Below are 17,049 nucleotides of genomic sequence, written 5' to 3' on the forward strand. Positions count from 1 at the left end.
AACTGCCTAGTGAAACTGAAACAGTGCAGCTAGCGAGATAGGGGTGATTGTTGCCAGGAAGCCAGAGCTCCTGGGGCTGGGGCCTTTCATCAGAAGACCTCAGGGCAAGGGGCGCAGGGCTGAAGTGTTGAGGAATTGTACCCGAAATTAGAACGGCAGGCAAGTCGTCCCTTTTGCTTCCCCCTGCCCCCTTCTTCCTCGGGATGGAGTTCAGAGTGGCTCTCAGAAGAGGAGGGGGCTCTGGGCCATGCTTTCAGCTCCTGTTCAGATGGCTCAGTGCAGTACAGCTGCCCACCCTAAGTGACATAGTCTAGTGGCCTTTGCATCTTTTTTTTTCCTTTCATTGAACTAAGAAGGAAGAGGGCTCCCAAAGACTATGTCCAACAAAGGGTTGGGGGGGTGTGGGGGTGGGCCTGTGGACACTGAGATCCTTGCCTCTGGCAGCTGATGATGGGAGGAGCGTATGCTTACTATGGTCCACTGCAGTGGCTGCGTCTGGCCAGGCAGCAGTGTGGGAGAGAGGGACGTGGTGACAGTGGTTTTTTTTTGTTTTTAAACCTGATATGCTTCATTTTGACACAGCATAGAGGTCCCAACAAACCTAACACAAAGGACACCCCCTGAACATAAAGAAGCACTCCCATAGGATAGGCCAGGCCCCCTCGCCTCTTTCATCTCTGACCACTTAATGGAAAGGATCTGTTTGAACTTTGATCTTTGGTACCAACCATATGAGTATTTACTTGATTTTCATCATGGTCATTGTATGTATTTTGGGGGTTCTTTTTTTTCAATGTCTCATTGCAATCAAGTCTTCTCAGGTTCCTCTGAATGCCTAATTTTCTTCATATCTTACAGCATAACAATATTCTATTACATGATATACCAGTTTCTTCAGCTTTTCTTCTCCAGGGAGTCCTCTGTACCAATGATATCACAGATCCATACCCTCTTCTGTACACAACATAGGAAAAAACTAGAAAACCCTAGAAAGCTACTGATTTTCATCTTGGGGTAGACCTGGCTTCATCCATAGGGAATCTCTTGTTAACCGCAAGATATGTTTGTCTAGAGAAGGTCAGAAGACTTAGGTTGCTACATCCTTGCTCTTAAATAGCTTTCTCTGTCTCTGATGTCATTCTCTTGTTTTCCTTACCGCCCCTCCCCCCCACCCAAGCTTGGCATTTACCAGAAGGCATTTGAACATCTTGGAAACGCGTTGACTTTTGACCCTACCAACTACAAGGTATCAAAGGATGTAGCACCACGAGAATGTTACTGCGTTTTATACATAACGGTTTCTGGTGCTAGTCAGAGCAAATCTTACACTGGCAGGGTCCTGGAGCTTGAGGAGGGGTGGGGCTGGGGAGAGTTAGGAGGTAAGAGAATGGATGGGTGGGATGTCCAGAGTCAGATGGCACTACAAGACTTAGGCTCCCAATCTTTACAGTCTGGGATGGAGAACTGGCATGTCTTAGTATATGAGGGGAAATGAGTTCTTGGTTGCCATTATGGCTTGGTGTTTCTTTAGTCAAATAACAAGCATATACAAAGTCAGCTATGGGTAAATACACATAGGACGTGCAAAGTCCTTCCCCTTAAAGATTTTACCTTGATGGGTCTGGGCCTCCTGAGAGTACTCCAGTGGGACAAGAGAAGATGCATTGACCAGAGGTGACAAAAGCTAGTATTTTTCTGAGGAAAGGGAGATGGGGAAATCCCTCCTTCTCTCCCAGAAGTGGGAAGAGTAAGCGTTAACATTTGTTTCAGTGTCTTTAATGCAGCAGTTTTGTCCTTGTGGGTATTTGGAGAACAGAAAGAGGCTTGAAGTTTGGAAATTGGCCATGAAACACCCATTCATGCTGATGTAGCCTGGAAGAATCAGCATCTCCCTCTAGGCTCTGGGGTGGAGGAATGATCTACCTCAGCAGTAAAAGATATTCCCTGTGAACTTTTAGGCCATCTTAGCAGCAGGCAGCATGATGCAGACCCACGGCGACTTTGATGTTGCCCTCACCAAATACAGAGTCATGGCATATTCTGTGCCTGAAAGTCCTCCATTATGGAACAACATTGGAATGTGCTTCTTTGGCAAGAAGAAGTATGTTGCAGTAAGTGTCTCCCTTTTCTTTCTCTTCTGTGGTGCTTTGAGTCTTCAGTAGCTCCTTGCCCTCCCATCATACTTCTCTTCCCTTCAGGCCATCAGCTGCTTGAAAAGAGCCAATTACTTGGCACCGTTTGACTGGAAGATCCTGTACAACTTGGGGCTTGTTCACCTGACCATGCAGCAGTATGCATCTGCCTTCCACTTCCTCAGCGCTGCTATCAACTTCCAGCCCAAGATGGGGGAGCTTTACATGCTCTTGGCAAGTATGTGATGCCCCCTCAGCCCCAAGGTGGGGTCAGGGGAGCACTGACCAGCAAGGAGGAACAGCTCCAATCCTCTCCCCATTGGTGCTGCCCCATTCCCACTGCTGAGCTTGTCAGAAGATTGAGGGAGGAAGCACAGCCACTTGGGAGGGGGCCAACGCTGTCTGCTTAGGCAGGCCCTTTGTCTGGAAGAAGGGCATTTCACGCAGTGGCCTTTCAAAGTCAGGAGATTCTGCTTCTGGACAGCCATTAAGAGCAGCAACATTTAGTTCCAGCTTTCAGAGGCATAGGGTGGGCAGAGTCCTAGCCTCAGTCACCAAGTCCTACATTCAAGGAGCCTAGCTCTCTAATAGAAGGCTTGATTGCTGTTTTAGAGTGTTTGAAGGGCCAACGGGGAAAAGGGGTTAAGCTAAGTTTGTTTTGTTCTGAGTTCAGACCAGAACTAATGGGTACAGATTTCTGCTCAATATAAGGAGAAACTTGATGAAAATTAGAGATATTCGAAAGTTGAAGGGCTGTCTTAATAGGTGAGGAGGTCTCCATCATTGGGAATGTTATAGAAGGGATTTCTGATCAGGTATTGGTTGGACTAGATGACCTCGATTCTCCTCCAATTCTGAGATTCTATGATTTTAAGCCCTAAGGTAAGTCTAGGGTTATGAGCCCAGTATCGGCACTCACTAGCCGTCCATCTGTGAGCAAGTCACTTAACATCTCAGGACGTTAGTTAACATGTCTGTAAGGTGAGGATAAAAAGACTGGATGGTAGAATGAGTCAGAGGACCCGGGTTCAAATCCTGCCTCCGTTGCCCCCGCCCCCCCTTGTGTGTATGGTCCAGCGGTTGGCCCCAGCAGTGTCTGAGCTGAGTTCTTGGCCTCTGACCCCTGCATAGGGCTGTGGTCAGGACAGACACAGTAGGAGGATCCAGGAACGCGGGCTGAAGTCAGCAGACCTTGTTCAGACCCACTTTCCCCGATGTTCCCTGGAGGTGGCAGCCACTTCTTTCCTTTCTGTGCTGCAGTTGCTCTGACCAATCTGGATGATAGCGAGAATGCCAGTCGAGCCTATGCGGAAGCGGTCGCCCTTGATCAGTGAGTTGGGGGTTTTGGTCTGCTGCGTGTCCTGCCCCTCTCGGTCTGTGGTGAGGACAGTCTTTTCCCTGGGGCTGGTCTGTGGAGCCACCCAGCCTGCCTCTTGACCTCCCCCCTTTTTCCCCTTGGACAAGTGAAGGACCATGTGTCCCCAAGAAGAACAGAAGTAGGAACTGTATTTACCACCTGTCCTTAGCCTGGCAGAAATTCATAACAGGACTCATTCTTGGGACGTTTCTAGGGACCTCTTTAGCCATACAGAAGCCACAAGACCTTGGACCATCAGAGCTAGCAGTGGCCCTGACCCCTGGAGTTCTTGGGCCAAGCCCTGGCAACAGGGGGCCAATGCAGCCCCAAATCAGCCCAGCTCTGAGTGCTAAGAGGTGCAGGGAGGTTTCTGAGAAATCCTTTCTTCCCGTTTGGCATCCTAGCAGGAGTCCTGAAGAGGTGGGGGAGGGAAGGACGGCCCCAGTGTCCCACAGGGTCAGGGAGGGGCATGGGGATGCCACTGGACACTCAGATGACTGGTTCTTTGATCTCCTTCTGTTGGAAAACTACCCCATGCAGAGTTCTGAATTTTTCTGGTGTAACACTAAGAGATCTCAAGTAGTCTTTTGTTCCAAGGTCCCAGTGCACCTATCTTATGTCTGCCAACCCAGGTCTAACCCTCTAGTCAATCTGAATTATGCTGTGCTGCTGTACAATCAGGGAGAGAAGAAGAAGGCTCTGGCCCAATACCAGGAGATGGAGAAGAAAGTCACCCTGCTAAAGGGGAGCAGCTCTTTGGATTTTGACCCTGAGGTATGGCTGATTATCCCCAGAGTAAACAGGCAGGCCCCTCGTAAAGAGAGCAGAGTAGAAGGCTATGTCTGACCAAGTATGTCTTTAACCTGAACTAGGCTTGCTCAGTAGTCCTGTTTGCAGGGTCTGGGTATGGTGAGGTTCTACAGTTGCTGGCACTGTAAAGGACATAATTTTTAAAAAACAAAACTTTATTGTTATCTTTTGTTTTTATAGCTTTACCCATATTTCCCAATGCATCTCACCACTTTCTCTCATCTCCTGTTCAAAAGAAAGAAAAAAATTAGCAAAACTAATCAATGCATTGAAAAAATTGGACATTGCCTGTAGACCAGTGTTCCCTACCCATAGTTCCTTTCTGCAAAGAAGAGAGTGTAGTTGAAGGCCGTAATTTTCATTCATGTTATAGATATGCCTAAGTCTAAATCAGAACTCACTTTCTTTCCCCCAGAACCCATCGCTCTTCAGAACTCCCCTGCCCTCCCCCTAGTCACTCAGGATCACAACCTCAGTGTCATCCTACAGATCCACTGTTTTTCATTCCTGTCACATAGACCGCCACAGCATTTATCCAGTACTTGCCCTTTGCTCTTAAACTATGGCAGTAGCCTTCTAATGGCCTGCCCGTTTGACCAGGTAATTCACCGTGCTGCCAACCGGATTTTCTAGGCAGTGCAGGTCTGACCTTATCACCCCCACGCCCACTTACAAAACCAACGGTTCCCTGTTATCCTTGGGATACAGTAGAAGTTCCTTTGTTTGGTACTTCAAGCTTCCTTAGGTCCTGGCCCCATCCTGCCTTCCCGCTTCATCACTCATTGTACTGTGCAGCCAGACTGTCCCTGTGGCAGTCAGTGCTCACAGGCCGCTCGTTCCCCCTCTCTTCCTTCCCGAGTGCCTCCTCCCGGGGGAGTCTTTCACGGAAGCCCCGCAGTGCCCTGTGTGTTTCCCAGGGACCTAGGAGCTTGTCGCATCCCCATTAGAATGCGAGCTTCTTAAAGATGGGGGTGCTTTAGCTTTTTTACTTTGTATCCCCAGTGCCTGGCACATAGTAGATGTGAAATAAATGCTTGTTGGTTGATGTCCTGGAGTTCTCTGCCTCAAAGGGCTTTTTCTAGTAGAAACTCAGAACTCATCTTCCTCACCCATTCTTTGCTTCTTCCTTCCTGTCTCAGAATAGGTAGGTGTCCTCAGTTTCTCCCAAGGGAAAGGAATAAGCATTAAGTGCCTATTACGTACCTGGCATGTGCTAAGCACTTTATAAATATCTCATTTGATCCTCATAACAACGTGGGAAGTAGGTGTTATTATGATCCCCTCTTTTACAGATCAGGAAACTAAGGTAGACAGACATGCCCAGGGTCACTCAGCTAGGAAGTACCTGAAGCCTGATTTGAACTGAGAGCCCAATGCTCTATCCACTAGACCACCTGCTGCCAAGGCTAAGTCTCCTTGTGACTCTGTGCTCCCTCCCTCTAGAACCTTGCTTGAACAGTACACTTCTCACACGTAGCTTCAACATCTTCCATTCTATTTACCTATAAACGTTCTCGGGTCTCTCGTGCTTACGAAATTCACCTTTAACTCTTGGCCCATACAGCTGTCATCATGACCACTTCTCTTCAACAAACTTCTTTAAGTAGTCTAAACTTGCAGCCTTCTCTTTCCTCACCACTTACTCATTCAGCCCCTTGCAATCTGGTTTGTGTCCCCACTACTAGCACTGCTTGGTCAAGGGTCACCAGCAGCCCTTTTGTTGGTGAAACCCCTTTTCCTTAGCCCTCATCCTTGGCTACTTGGTAGTTTGCTATGGTCTCACCCTCCATCTGGAGACACTCTCTTCCTTTGGCTTTTCTGGGTTCTTTCCTTTTTTAGCCCATCATTTTGTCCCCTCCTGATTCTGTTAATGTTGATGTTCCCTAAAGGCCTCCCCACGGGTCTCTTTTCTTTCTCCACATTTTGTTCTATGGCAGTTTCTTTCCCTTCCGTGATGTTAGCTGTTCCCTCTCTGCAGATTACCACTCAAACAATGTGTCATGCTGTCTTCTCTTGGAGCTCCAAACATCCATTTACCTACTGCCTACAATTTACCTACTCACACATTCCAGTTGCACTTCAAATTGAACATGTCCAAAACCTCTTGCCCAGCTATTAGTGGCACTGTCATGCCTTCCACCCCCCATTTTCAAATTCTTGGTTGTCTCTACTTTTTCTTTCTCTTTAACCTCCCTAAAAAGTTTGTGTCTCCTTTAAAACCTCACGAACCTGCCCTACTCTGTTTGTCCACTGCCATCACCCCTGGTGTATTCCCGTTTCACCTGTCTTCTTAGCTTTGGAATTAATCTTCCCCCTTCCTCCCAACCCAGCTAGCTACCTGCCCTCTTCATCCTTCCCCATCACTGCTGTATAAGGCTTCCTGACTTAAGAGAACTTACTGGGTCACTTCTATGTTCCAGACCCTTCCGTGGATGTCTAGTTCAAATTCCTCAGCCTGGCTCTGGTCCTGATACTCCTCTGCATGTCCTATGCTACAGCAAACTGGAATGACATTTTTCATATATGCCTCTCCCTTGAAATCTTAACATCCTTTAAAAGCCAAGTCAAGGGGCAGCTAGGTGGCGCAGTGGATAGAGCACCAGCCCTGGAGTCAGGAGGACCTGAGTTCAAATCCAGCCTCAGACACATAACACTTACTAGCTGTGTGACCCTAGGCAAGTCACTTAACCCCATTGCCTAGGCCAAAAAAAAAAAGCCAAGTCAAGCAGTATCTCTTGCGGAGCCTTCCCTGATCTTTCCTTCCTTAACTCAAATGACTAGTTCTTCTATGCTTGTCTTAAGCAATTATTATGTACCATTTTACACTAGTTGGGCTTATTTGTTCTTTCTAGCCTTCTGCCCTGATATCACTAAGAAACAGGAGTCTAACCTAGCTTTTGAGGTCCTTGGTTTTGCTATGGTGGTCAAAGATTTTCTTTCATGAGGTGTAAGTAATAAATCTCTTCACAAGGCATTTCTAGCCCTCAAGTGCCATTATCTCGTAGTAGTCCTTCTCTTGCAGAAATCTAGTTTAAATTTAGAGTCCTTTCGGGCCTGGTAAGGTAAGAATGTCAGGGTGAGTCTTTCTTGAGATTACGGGTTTGTTTGTTTGTTTGTTTTGAGATTGGTTTTTTTTTCCCTTGGATGGACAAGATGGTGGAGATGGCTCAGAAAATGGGTGCAGCTCTTCAAGTTGGAGAAGCACTGGTCTGGACTAAACCAGTTAAAGATCTCAAATCAAGGCATCGAACAACTTCAGCCAACAAATCATCCAATTTACAACAGCCCTTGGGTTCCAACCAAGCTCTAGGGCAAGCCATGTCTTCGGCAGCTGGGTTTGGGAAAACCACCCAGCTTCCTGCAGGTGAGGAGCTTTGCATGATACTGGGGATTTCACTTTTTTGTAGACTTTTTAAACCAGAGCTCTTCAGAAGAAACCTGTGAAGCCAACAAATTGATATTTGATTCTTTAGGCAAATCGTGAAGCCCAGGTATAGGTCTTCAGTCATTGTTGGGTAACTGGCAACTTGGATCTGTGGGAAATACTTTGGGAAAATGGCTTATCTAAAGCTCTCTCTCACAACCTAACTCCATCCAAAGGCCAAGGAGCTTTTCAGCTGATGTGTCTACAATTAAAGCCTTTTCTTATAGCACTGAACCAGAGTATTTTCTCCTAAAAAATCCTTGGGACTCTTATCTGTAATCTGTCAATAGGCTTCATTTTCTCCTACCAATCGTTCAGGATTAACAGGCCCCTGGAGTTGGGAGACTGAGAACTGGAACTATTTTCCTCAATTAACTAGGTGCAGGAGGAGCATCTCAGTTTTCAAAGCCTCCCTCCCTCCCTCTGGAGCCAGAGGCAGATCCAGCTGAAGCGATAAGCTCTGAGGTCCAAGAACAAAGAGAGACACAGAAAAGCAGTCTGGCCCCAGAATAAAGATGTCTCCTTAGAAAGAAAGCGGAGGATTTGGAAAGGTAATGGTAGGCATGCAATGGCTTTTTATAGGCAGAGGCCCAAGTATGAGTACAGCCCCTGAGTGTCATGTCTCTCAGCCTCCCCTCCTCTCTTAAACCCTAGACCCAGCATAATTCTCGAGCCAAATGCCCCTCTAAGGTAGTCAGGTTATGTCCATCCTGCTGAGCTCAGAATAAAGGCAGTGGGGGAGAGAAGTCTGTGAGGTCTCATAACCCAGCTGATATGCTAAGAGCTAGCAAGTGGATAGGTATTGTTTGTAGCATTGGTACTCTTTTAAAATTCTGTTTGGGTGGGGTTTTTTTTTTGGTACAGAGCAGGATGGGTACAATCACAGCAGATTGGCATCCTGTGATGACAGCCTTTAGCTATGTGGCCTGACTCACCTGTATCTCCATGGAAATTCTGACTCTGAGGCTGGGCAGTGCAGCAACCACTTGATTTCTGACCAACTGTTAGAACAGCTGCCCTCCAGGCCCAGCTTAGCAAGTGTCCCAGCCTCACCTGCCCCAGGGGAATCTGGAACATGGCTCTGAGCTCAGGTCAGCTTCTTAAACAGTCAAAGAATCGAGAGCTTAGATCACGTCATCCCTGGCTACTGAATCAGCAGCAGCAGCTCTTGCTGAGTGAAAAGGAAGAGCTGCTCAGTCTCAGTTTTTATTTAAGGCAATCACTGACTATCACCTATTTGTATATTCTTTATAGAATAAAGATTATGTATTGTCACTCCTCTCTGATGTCATTTTCCTTTATACAGCCATTTAAAGATGGCTAGCGCCCTCCTCCTTGCTCATCTGGCTAGAAGTATATTAGTAAAATATTTGAAAGTGACGTGCAAAGTTCTTGTTCTTCCTTTCGTGTTTGGGAAATTCAGAGTTTTGACTTGTAAAGTGAACCTTATTTATACGTTTTATCTTAAATGTCGATACCAAGCTCAAGAGCAGCTAGAAAGAACAGTGTCATCAAGTTATGAGATAAGCTGATCTCCAAAGAACACTTGCCTACTGAAATGACCTAGGAACTCCCCTGGTTCCCTCCAGTCCCAATGGAGGGAGTATTAGAAACAGTTTTCTTTTTTCTCTTGGTGAGGGGGTCACTTCAAGAGGCCCACAGCACAAAAAATCCTTTCCAAAGAACTAAAGGGCATCTCCTGCCAACTATTTAGTGCCATTCTCAGGTCCAACAGCAGCTTTGAAATTGGTTTTTATATATATATATATAATAAATATATATATATATATATATGATTATGTCCAGTTTCATTAAAAAATTTTTTAAAACTGTAATTGGACAGTCATTTGCAAATAGATCTGTACTTTAGTTATGAGCACGTGAGGGTTTGTCCCCCTCAGGAATACTCCATAAATTCAAACTATAATGAAGAAAGAACACTGAGGGCAAAATGACTTCAATAACAAGGCAACAGCAACACTGTATTTTAAAAAAACTCACCACTGTGGTCCCAGCCTTCCTTCCTTCACCAAATGTGTCACACTGACTGGCCAGAGGCTTCCTCTGTTTTCAAATCCAGGACATCCTTAATGCTCCTTTAATCAAATAAACCACTCCCTTGTACATCATACACAAGAAATGGTTTTTCAGCATGTTTAATGGGGGGAAGCAGCTTAAACAGGTGTGGTAGGTATATGTCAATTTGCTTATGAAAAGATTTGACTTGATCAGAATCAGAGCAAAAGTTAACGTTGCCTCCATCTTCATGGTGATGGATTGGCCTATGACTTTGGTTTACCACATTGAAGGTGGAGCACAGATCCTTGCTGAAGTAAACACATTCCCACATACTGGATTTTACACAGTAAGACTCCATCAGCTCTACCAGAAAAGGTTCTACTGTTTGTTTCAGAATCCGTCGTCCCATTGCCATTGGGTAGAACCAGCCAATGAGAGGACTGGGGCTGGCGAGCCAAGTTACGGATGTTCAATAAGTAGTTAGTTATACTTATGCTACTTTGTGGCAACGTCTTTGAATTGTCACGTTGACAAATGCATGAATCTAAACCAAACCTGAACTGGCTGTTTAATATAGCTGTTCAAAACAGGTGCAGAAAATGCACTATGAACACTGCGGCAACCTTGTAACTGCTTCACACCAGAAAACCAGAGGCAAGTAATGAAAGGGTTGTGAGAAAAACTGCTTTTACTTCAATATGGGCAGTGGCTTCAGATTTTAAAACCTAGCTTCCAACACCAGCTTCAATACGCCCTTCTCTTTAATAAGGGTTGTTAATTTTTGTGGTTCACGTGTTTCTCTTCTGCTCGGATACAGGGACACCAAAGAATTTAAAACTCTATCTGCTAGTTGATTTTGGGGTGGGAGGATAGCCTCAGTAGCTAAGGTTCTGTGATGCAATAGGCCCATCTTATTGTCCAAAAAAGTACTGCATCTTCATCTGCAGCAGTAAAGAATCCATACAGGCCTTCTTGAAATGCAAGATGCCACCTTCACTCACTCTTCCCTAAAGATTTAAGGTAAAACAGAGCTCGCTCATGAGTGTAGGAAACATGTCTTATCTTCATATTCACTTCCGACACTTGGCAGATGCTTACTAAATGAAATGCCGCTGCAGTTCCAGGCCAGCTTAGTGAAGAAACCTGGATAGTCCTGATGTGCGCAGTACTAACACCCACCAGAGAATCAAATGCCAGACTACTGAAACCCCAACCTGGCTTAGCAAAATGTTTACAAGAGTTTTCCAGAGCCTGCTTTGGCAATTCCTGCTGTAGAATGTCAAAACTCCCAATTCTTACCTAAACCACTAGAGACTTAAAGTGGAAGTCAGAGATTTGTTTCAGACACTGATTTCACTCAGTGTGCTCCTGGCTTGGCTCAGGCTGTGGTGTGGTAGGCGAAGGGAGCCCTGGGTCAGCATCGATAATGTGTCTTTAACACGGCAAACCCTAAACAAATGGTGCCCCACACAGCAGCACCCAGGATCACACACACTGGCTATTCCAAAAGGTTATCCTTTAAATGGAATAAAAACCCCAACCCCTCACAGAACTACTTCTGAGTGGCTTTAGTCATTCACTCATTTTAAACAGTTCCAAACATGTCTTGAAAATCGTCAGGGTAATTAATCTGTTGTTCCTGAAAACTATCTTCTAATTAGGTCAGAGACATTAAATAAGCAGAACATCTGGCACCCACGGTCCCTTGGTTTGCCAGACAAATAAGGATTTCTTTGGGTCCCTCCCTAAACTTTTTCTTAACCCAAAAAAACACTGAGCAACTAGATGGCATCAAAGGGCAAAGTGCCGGATATTTAAAACTGTAAACTGCAAGCCTGGAGTCCTGTATCACGATACAGTTATGACTTGTTTCAACATCTGAATTTCTTCTGCTGGTGCGAGTCACTTACCAACCCAAACTTGGCAAAGTGGAAAATATGGGGGTGTGGGGAATAAGTATGGTTGTATAGCTGAGATTACTGAGAACTGGCCTATATTCTTGGCTCTGTAGCAGCGGCTCTTAACCTGGGGCCTGGGAAATTTAAAAAAATGTTCTGATAACTTTCATCATAACTGGTTTCACTTAAAATCCTATCCAGTTAATCTTATGAATTTTAGAAGGTGATTCTGAGAAGGGGTTGGTTCAGAGGCTTCACCAGACTGCCAAAGAGGCCCATGACACAAAGGGGGTTGAGCAACACTCCACAGGCTACAGGTAAAGAAGCCGGGTTCTCCACCCAGGTCTATTTTCACACGCTGTGAATTAATCCTAACAGGGCTCTCCATATCCCACATGAGCTGGTTTCACCTTTTCAGGTTTGGCCTAGAAAGAGGGTAGCTCCAAATCTTCAAGCTGCCCAGGGTGAGATAGGGAAGAGAGCCTATTCATACCCAGCAGCACAACTTTGCAGGAAAAGCTCAAGAAAACATGCATGCAGAAAACAGAGATTATCTGTTGGTTTATTTTAGATGCCCCCTTCTCTTCACTCTCCAGGAAGAATGTAATGACCTTCTCTCCAGGTTTTAAACTATAAATGAGTTAGTCCAACTGTTGTGGAACAAACGAGCTCACTCTACCTATACTAATGAAAACGGCCTGCTGGCAGGCTAGGGGTTTCATTGTCCAAAGTTGGGCCAGGTAGTGGTGTGACGGTGGAGGAGGAAGAAAAGGACAAGAACAGGTAACGAGTACCTTTCACTGTGCGTTGTAGAACTCATCGGGCTTTTAACTATCCCTCAGGCCCCCAGGAGAAAGTCTTCCAGCCTTGAACTCTCCACCCCCTAAATAAATCATTCAGTCAGGATTTGGGGGCAGGAGAACCCCATGAGTCTGTAAGGGAAGAAATCATCCTAGGGACCTGGGGCTCACTGGTAAATAATTAACAACCAAACAAAACAAGTACTGAGGCCTGCTCCAAATGCCTCCCTGCGGCTTTATTTCTGGCTTTGCTTTTGTGGCAAAGAACAAGAGCAAAGTTAGGCCGAAGAGAGACGGCGTGCCCAGAGGGTCACCGGCCTGGCCTGCTTCCTCTTCATGCTGCTCCCCTCCACCTGGACACGTCCCAGGACATCCATGACTTGTGAAAGGCCAGGCTACAAATAATTCTGACGCACTGCGAAGGATATACTGACACAAGGCCTGGGAGGGAAAAGTAACATGCCCAGGAGGGGGGAATTGACCTAATTCACATTTCCAGGTAGAAGTGAATTTACATTTTATCTGCATCCCTGTTATACACAGGCACCTCCTATTGTTTCCCAAAATAGAGATGTAAAAAGTTCTTGAAGGAACTGAAATGTAAATCATGTTTAAAAAAGTTTAAAGCACACAGAAAGGTATCCTTACATTATAAAAATAAACACATAATGTAACATATGATGTAATACTTAGGTGCTCTTTCTTGCAGCATCTGATGAGGTCAACTTGCACCTTTTAACGGAATTAAGTTTGTGTCACATGACTGAGAAAAACAACATATCATGGACAGGGAAGCATATTCCAGTTGCACAAAGAAGGATCAGAGTAATAAAAGGTCAAATTCCATAGCAATAACTTAGCCTTAAGCTAGACGATGCGGCCCAGCATAAACCTACAAACACTTTGATCTCACCAAGCCCCCCCTACATGCACAGAGGCAGCTCCTGTAGTTATCAGACAAGAGAGGGAAGGAGGGCATGTTCCCTTCCCCCCAGGACAACACAGTCAGCACACCAAAGCTTCAAGAGCCGGGGAGTGTGTATCCAGCCTGCCTGCGTTTCAACACAGCAGGCTTCCCACTTTCTTCCTATTTATGCTGGAGCAGGAGGTTAAGAAGTTTTTCCTTGTTGAATGTTTTGATCGTAATAATGAATGGAAGTTTTTTGTCAGCCACTGAGCGATGCACTACTGAGAGAGGATTGGAAAGCCTCTGACTGGGCTTAATCCACGACGAGGCAGGACCAAAGGCTGACCGGTGTGCTCTTCAGGACTAGCAGAGGAGGGAAATTCTCCTTCCAGCTGTCAATGCTTTCAAATTATGCTAAGGAGTTGGATTAAATGAGCAATTGGTGACCTTCTGTAGAGAATGGGGATTTCTTCCCTGTAACAGACAACACACACACACATACACACACACACACACATGCACATACGCACGCTCCAGTCTTGCCAGCAAAGAGCTAAAATCTCTTGATTAAAATCTGAAATGCTTCCTGTGTCATTGCCAAACGGCTGGAATGTGTTGGTACAGTTATTTCTTTGGCTATCCTCCAATTAGATCTAGAACTTGCTCTAACACCCTAAATTCTACTTCTTTCCTTTTCCTTTTTTTTTTTTTTTGCTTTTTCGTGAGGCAATTGGGGTTAAGTGACTTGCCCAGGGTCACACAGCTGGTAAGTGAAGTGTCTGAGGCCAGATTTGAACTCAGGTCCTCCTGACTCCAAGGCCAGAGCTCTATCCACTTTGCTACCTAGCTGGCCCGCTAAATTCTATTTCTTAAACCATCTATTGATATCCTGAAATTCTCAAGCCATCTACACTTCCTCAGAGGCATCAACCCTAGCCCTGTTCACATCAATGAGGGTATACTTCTGAATAGAACAGTCCTTCTGCTGAAATGGCATCCCCGAGGCCCACAGTTCGGATGGGATCCTTACAAACTAGGACAGGGGTGAAATGAAAAGAGATTCCCTCTCTGTGCCACTGAACCACTGGCTCATTTGGATTTACAGATATCCTGGAGCCTGCCTCTGAACGTGAAGTCAGAAACTCTTGGGGAGCCTTGAGGGACACGCGGCTGGTATCGATCGTTTCTGACGCACAGGCCTGTGTCCCTGCCACACGGGCGCCCGCAGCCACAGAAGCGAGCTGGTTACCCCAGTGTCCGTCCACAGTTGCCAGAATGTGGTAGGCTAGAGTATGGAAATGGATCCGTGTGAGATTCGACGCTCTCTCTTTACTCCTGCCATGCTCCTTCAGGATCCAGAAGAGAATGTCACTGACGACACCCACGTCAGGGATGCCACTCCATGCAGGGAGAGAGGAGTGAGGACCAGAAGCTGACTGGCTGAGGAAGAGCAGCTCCTGCTCATTCAATCCAAGGGAATTCACCAGAGGGAAAACCTGCTAACAAAACAGAGCGATAGTTTTCTTCTTGAGAGAAAAAGTTCAGCACGAAGGGCCCCTCGAGGCCCTACCAATAATGGAATCACAGGAGGAGCACTCCCTTATTCTCCTTCTTTGTCAAGTTATTCTCAAAGATCATAGCAGCCTCCACGTCTGTGACGAGTATGTGAGGGAGAGTATGACATTACTTGTTGGGCCTCTACGCCACATCCCTCAAACTCTGACCTCACTGTATCTGTGGCAATTCATGACGACAGAGCAAGAGAGAGAGAGAGAGAGAGAGAAAGAGAGAGAGAGAGAGAGAGAGAGAGAGAGAGAGAGGGAGAGAGGGAGAGAGAGAGAGAGAGGGAGGAAGAGAGAGTGTGTGTGTGTGTGTGTGTGTATACACACACGCACTGCATGTGAATTTAATATGGTGGGTGATTTTTTGTGTTTTGCTTTTTAAGGAAAAGGACAGGAATTGCTGGCTACACTAGGATATCCATTTATGCCAAACTTTCAGGCATTTGTAGTTCTTTTCTATTTCACATTTATTTTTAAATTTTGAGTTCCAAATTCTCCTTCTTCGAGCCCCTTCCCCAGTCACTGAGAAGGCAAGCAATATGACACCCACTACACATGTGAAGTTATACAAAACTTATTAGCCATGTTGCAAGAAACAAAGTAGGGAAAAATATGTTTCAATCTGCACCGCGAGTCCATCAGCTCCCTGGAGGTGGACAGCATTTTTCATCCTAAGTCCTTTAGAATTGTCTCAGATCATTGTACTGATCAGAGTAGCTACGTCATTCACAATTGATCATTGTACAATATTGCTGTTACTGTGTACTACGTTCTCCTAGTTCGGCTCACTTCACTTTGAATCAGTTAATATTAAGCCTTCCCAGGTTTTTCTGAAACCACCCTCCTCAACCTTCTTATAGCACAACAGTACTCCATCACAGTCACAAGTCACAACTTGTTCAGCCATTCCCCAATGGATGGGCAACCCCTCAATTTCCAATTCTTTGCCACCACAAAAACAGTTGCTATAAATATTTCTGTACATATGGGTCCTTTTCCTTTGCTATCTTTGGGGTAACAGACCATGGCGTGGTATTACTGGTAAAAGGGTATGCAGGGCCTCTATCAGATTGCATGCTGTCTTGGGCAGGGGGGAGGAGGGGGAGGGAGGCAGAGAAAATTTAAAACTCAAAAGCTTATGGAAATGAATGTTGAAAACTAAAAATAAATTAATTTTTTAAAAGAGGGTATGTACAGCTCTATAGCCCTTTGGGTATAGTTCCAAATTGTTTTCCAGAATGGAAAACTCCATTCACAAATCCACCTGTCTAGAGTATGGGTGGGGAACAGTGCATGAGTGCCCCAGTATTTCCACCTCTTTCCCAGCCTGTTGTCATTTTCCTTTTCTGTCATGTTAGCCAATTTGATAGATGTGAGGTCAACATCTTACTTACTGTGCACCTACTGTACGCAGGGCAAGAGGTTGCAAGGGGAAATGGTTAGAGAGCTGGCTTCAGAGGCAGAAAGAATTAGCCTCAAGTACCACTTCTTGACCCGTACTTGACCCTGGGCAAGTGAATTCAACTCTCAGTGCCACTAAGCAACTGTAAGATATTTAGCTATATCATTCATTGCCTGTATGTTTCCTAAACTGACATTAAAGTCATCAAAGGTAGGGAGTCTTTGCAGAGGCAGAGAGGAGGTAGGGGGAGAAGGGAAAAAGGGAAAGATTTCATTTAAAACACGCTCTTTCATGGTGGTAAAGGAAAAGTCTGGAGTTGAAAGTAAACTCCTTCCCTAAAACTAAAAACAGGTACTGACCAGCATAGACACATAGAACTCTTCAACAGAAAATACTCCTGTAGAAATTATTCTATGAACTTTGATCAATGACATGATAAATCCAGAAAACTGAAGGTAAAACTCAACACTCAGAGCCTGCTAGAGAGGTGGTGAATTTCAAATGCAGAGGCGCACACATGCCTGGGCACGGCCAATGTAGAATTTGTTTTGCTACACTGAATATTCATAAGGGTAGTTTTATTTTTCTTTTGTTTCTAGTTAACTTGGGGGTGGGGGAGTAGAAGGGAGAGATTATAAACACAAAATAAACAATTAAAAATATATAACAACAATAGTAATAATAGCTACCATTTATGTAGTGCTTACGATGTGGCAGGCATTATCCTAAGCTCTGTAC

At 45.3% G+C, this 17,049-nt stretch overlaps 2 protein-coding genes across 6 annotated transcripts in view; one reads left to right on the forward strand and one right to left on the reverse strand.

Annotated features, from left to right (window-relative positions):
• The window catches only part of BBS4 (Bardet-Biedl syndrome 4), a 79,497-nt gene extending 70,499 nt beyond the window's left edge, over positions 1 to 8,998 (forward strand). For 3 of the 4 annotated variants that reach the window (XM_027847407.1, XM_027847403.1, XM_027847406.1), the window contains 8 exons: positions 1,178 to 1,246; positions 1,959 to 2,111; positions 2,199 to 2,370; positions 3,393 to 3,462; positions 4,122 to 4,263; positions 7,453 to 7,663; positions 8,103 to 8,274; positions 8,588 to 8,998. In XM_027847407.1, coding sequence (XP_027703208.1) covers positions 1,178 to 1,246; positions 1,959 to 2,111; positions 2,199 to 2,370; positions 3,393 to 3,462; positions 4,122 to 4,263; positions 7,453 to 7,663; positions 8,103 to 8,236 — 951 coding nt within the window. In that variant the 3' untranslated portion in view covers positions 8,237 to 8,274; positions 8,588 to 8,998. The remainder of the gene's footprint in view (positions 1 to 1,177; positions 1,247 to 1,958; positions 2,112 to 2,198; positions 2,371 to 3,392; positions 3,463 to 4,121; positions 4,264 to 7,452; positions 7,664 to 8,102; positions 8,275 to 8,587) is intronic. The other variant, XM_027847404.1, reaches the window with a different exon arrangement.
• Positions 8,999 to 14,118: 5,120 nt separating this feature from the next.
• Positions 14,119 to 17,049, reverse strand: part of ADPGK (ADP dependent glucokinase) — a 37,240-nt gene continuing 34,309 nt past the window's right edge. Inside the window, exon 7 of one of the 2 annotated variants that reach the window (XM_027847394.1) lies at positions 14,119 to 14,843. In XM_027847394.1, the coding sequence (XP_027703195.1) occupies positions 14,295 to 14,843 (549 nt within the window). In that variant the 3' untranslated portion in view covers positions 14,119 to 14,294. Of the gene's footprint in view, positions 14,847 to 17,049 lie in introns of both variants that reach the window. The other variant, XM_027847393.1, reaches the window with a different exon arrangement.

This window comes from Vombatus ursinus, unplaced genomic scaffold (assembly GCF_900497805.2).
Source record: "Vombatus ursinus unplaced genomic scaffold, bare-nosed wombat genome assembly UNPS02015404.1, whole genome shotgun sequence".
NCBI lineage: Eukaryota > Metazoa > Chordata > Mammalia > Diprotodontia > Vombatidae > Vombatus > Vombatus ursinus.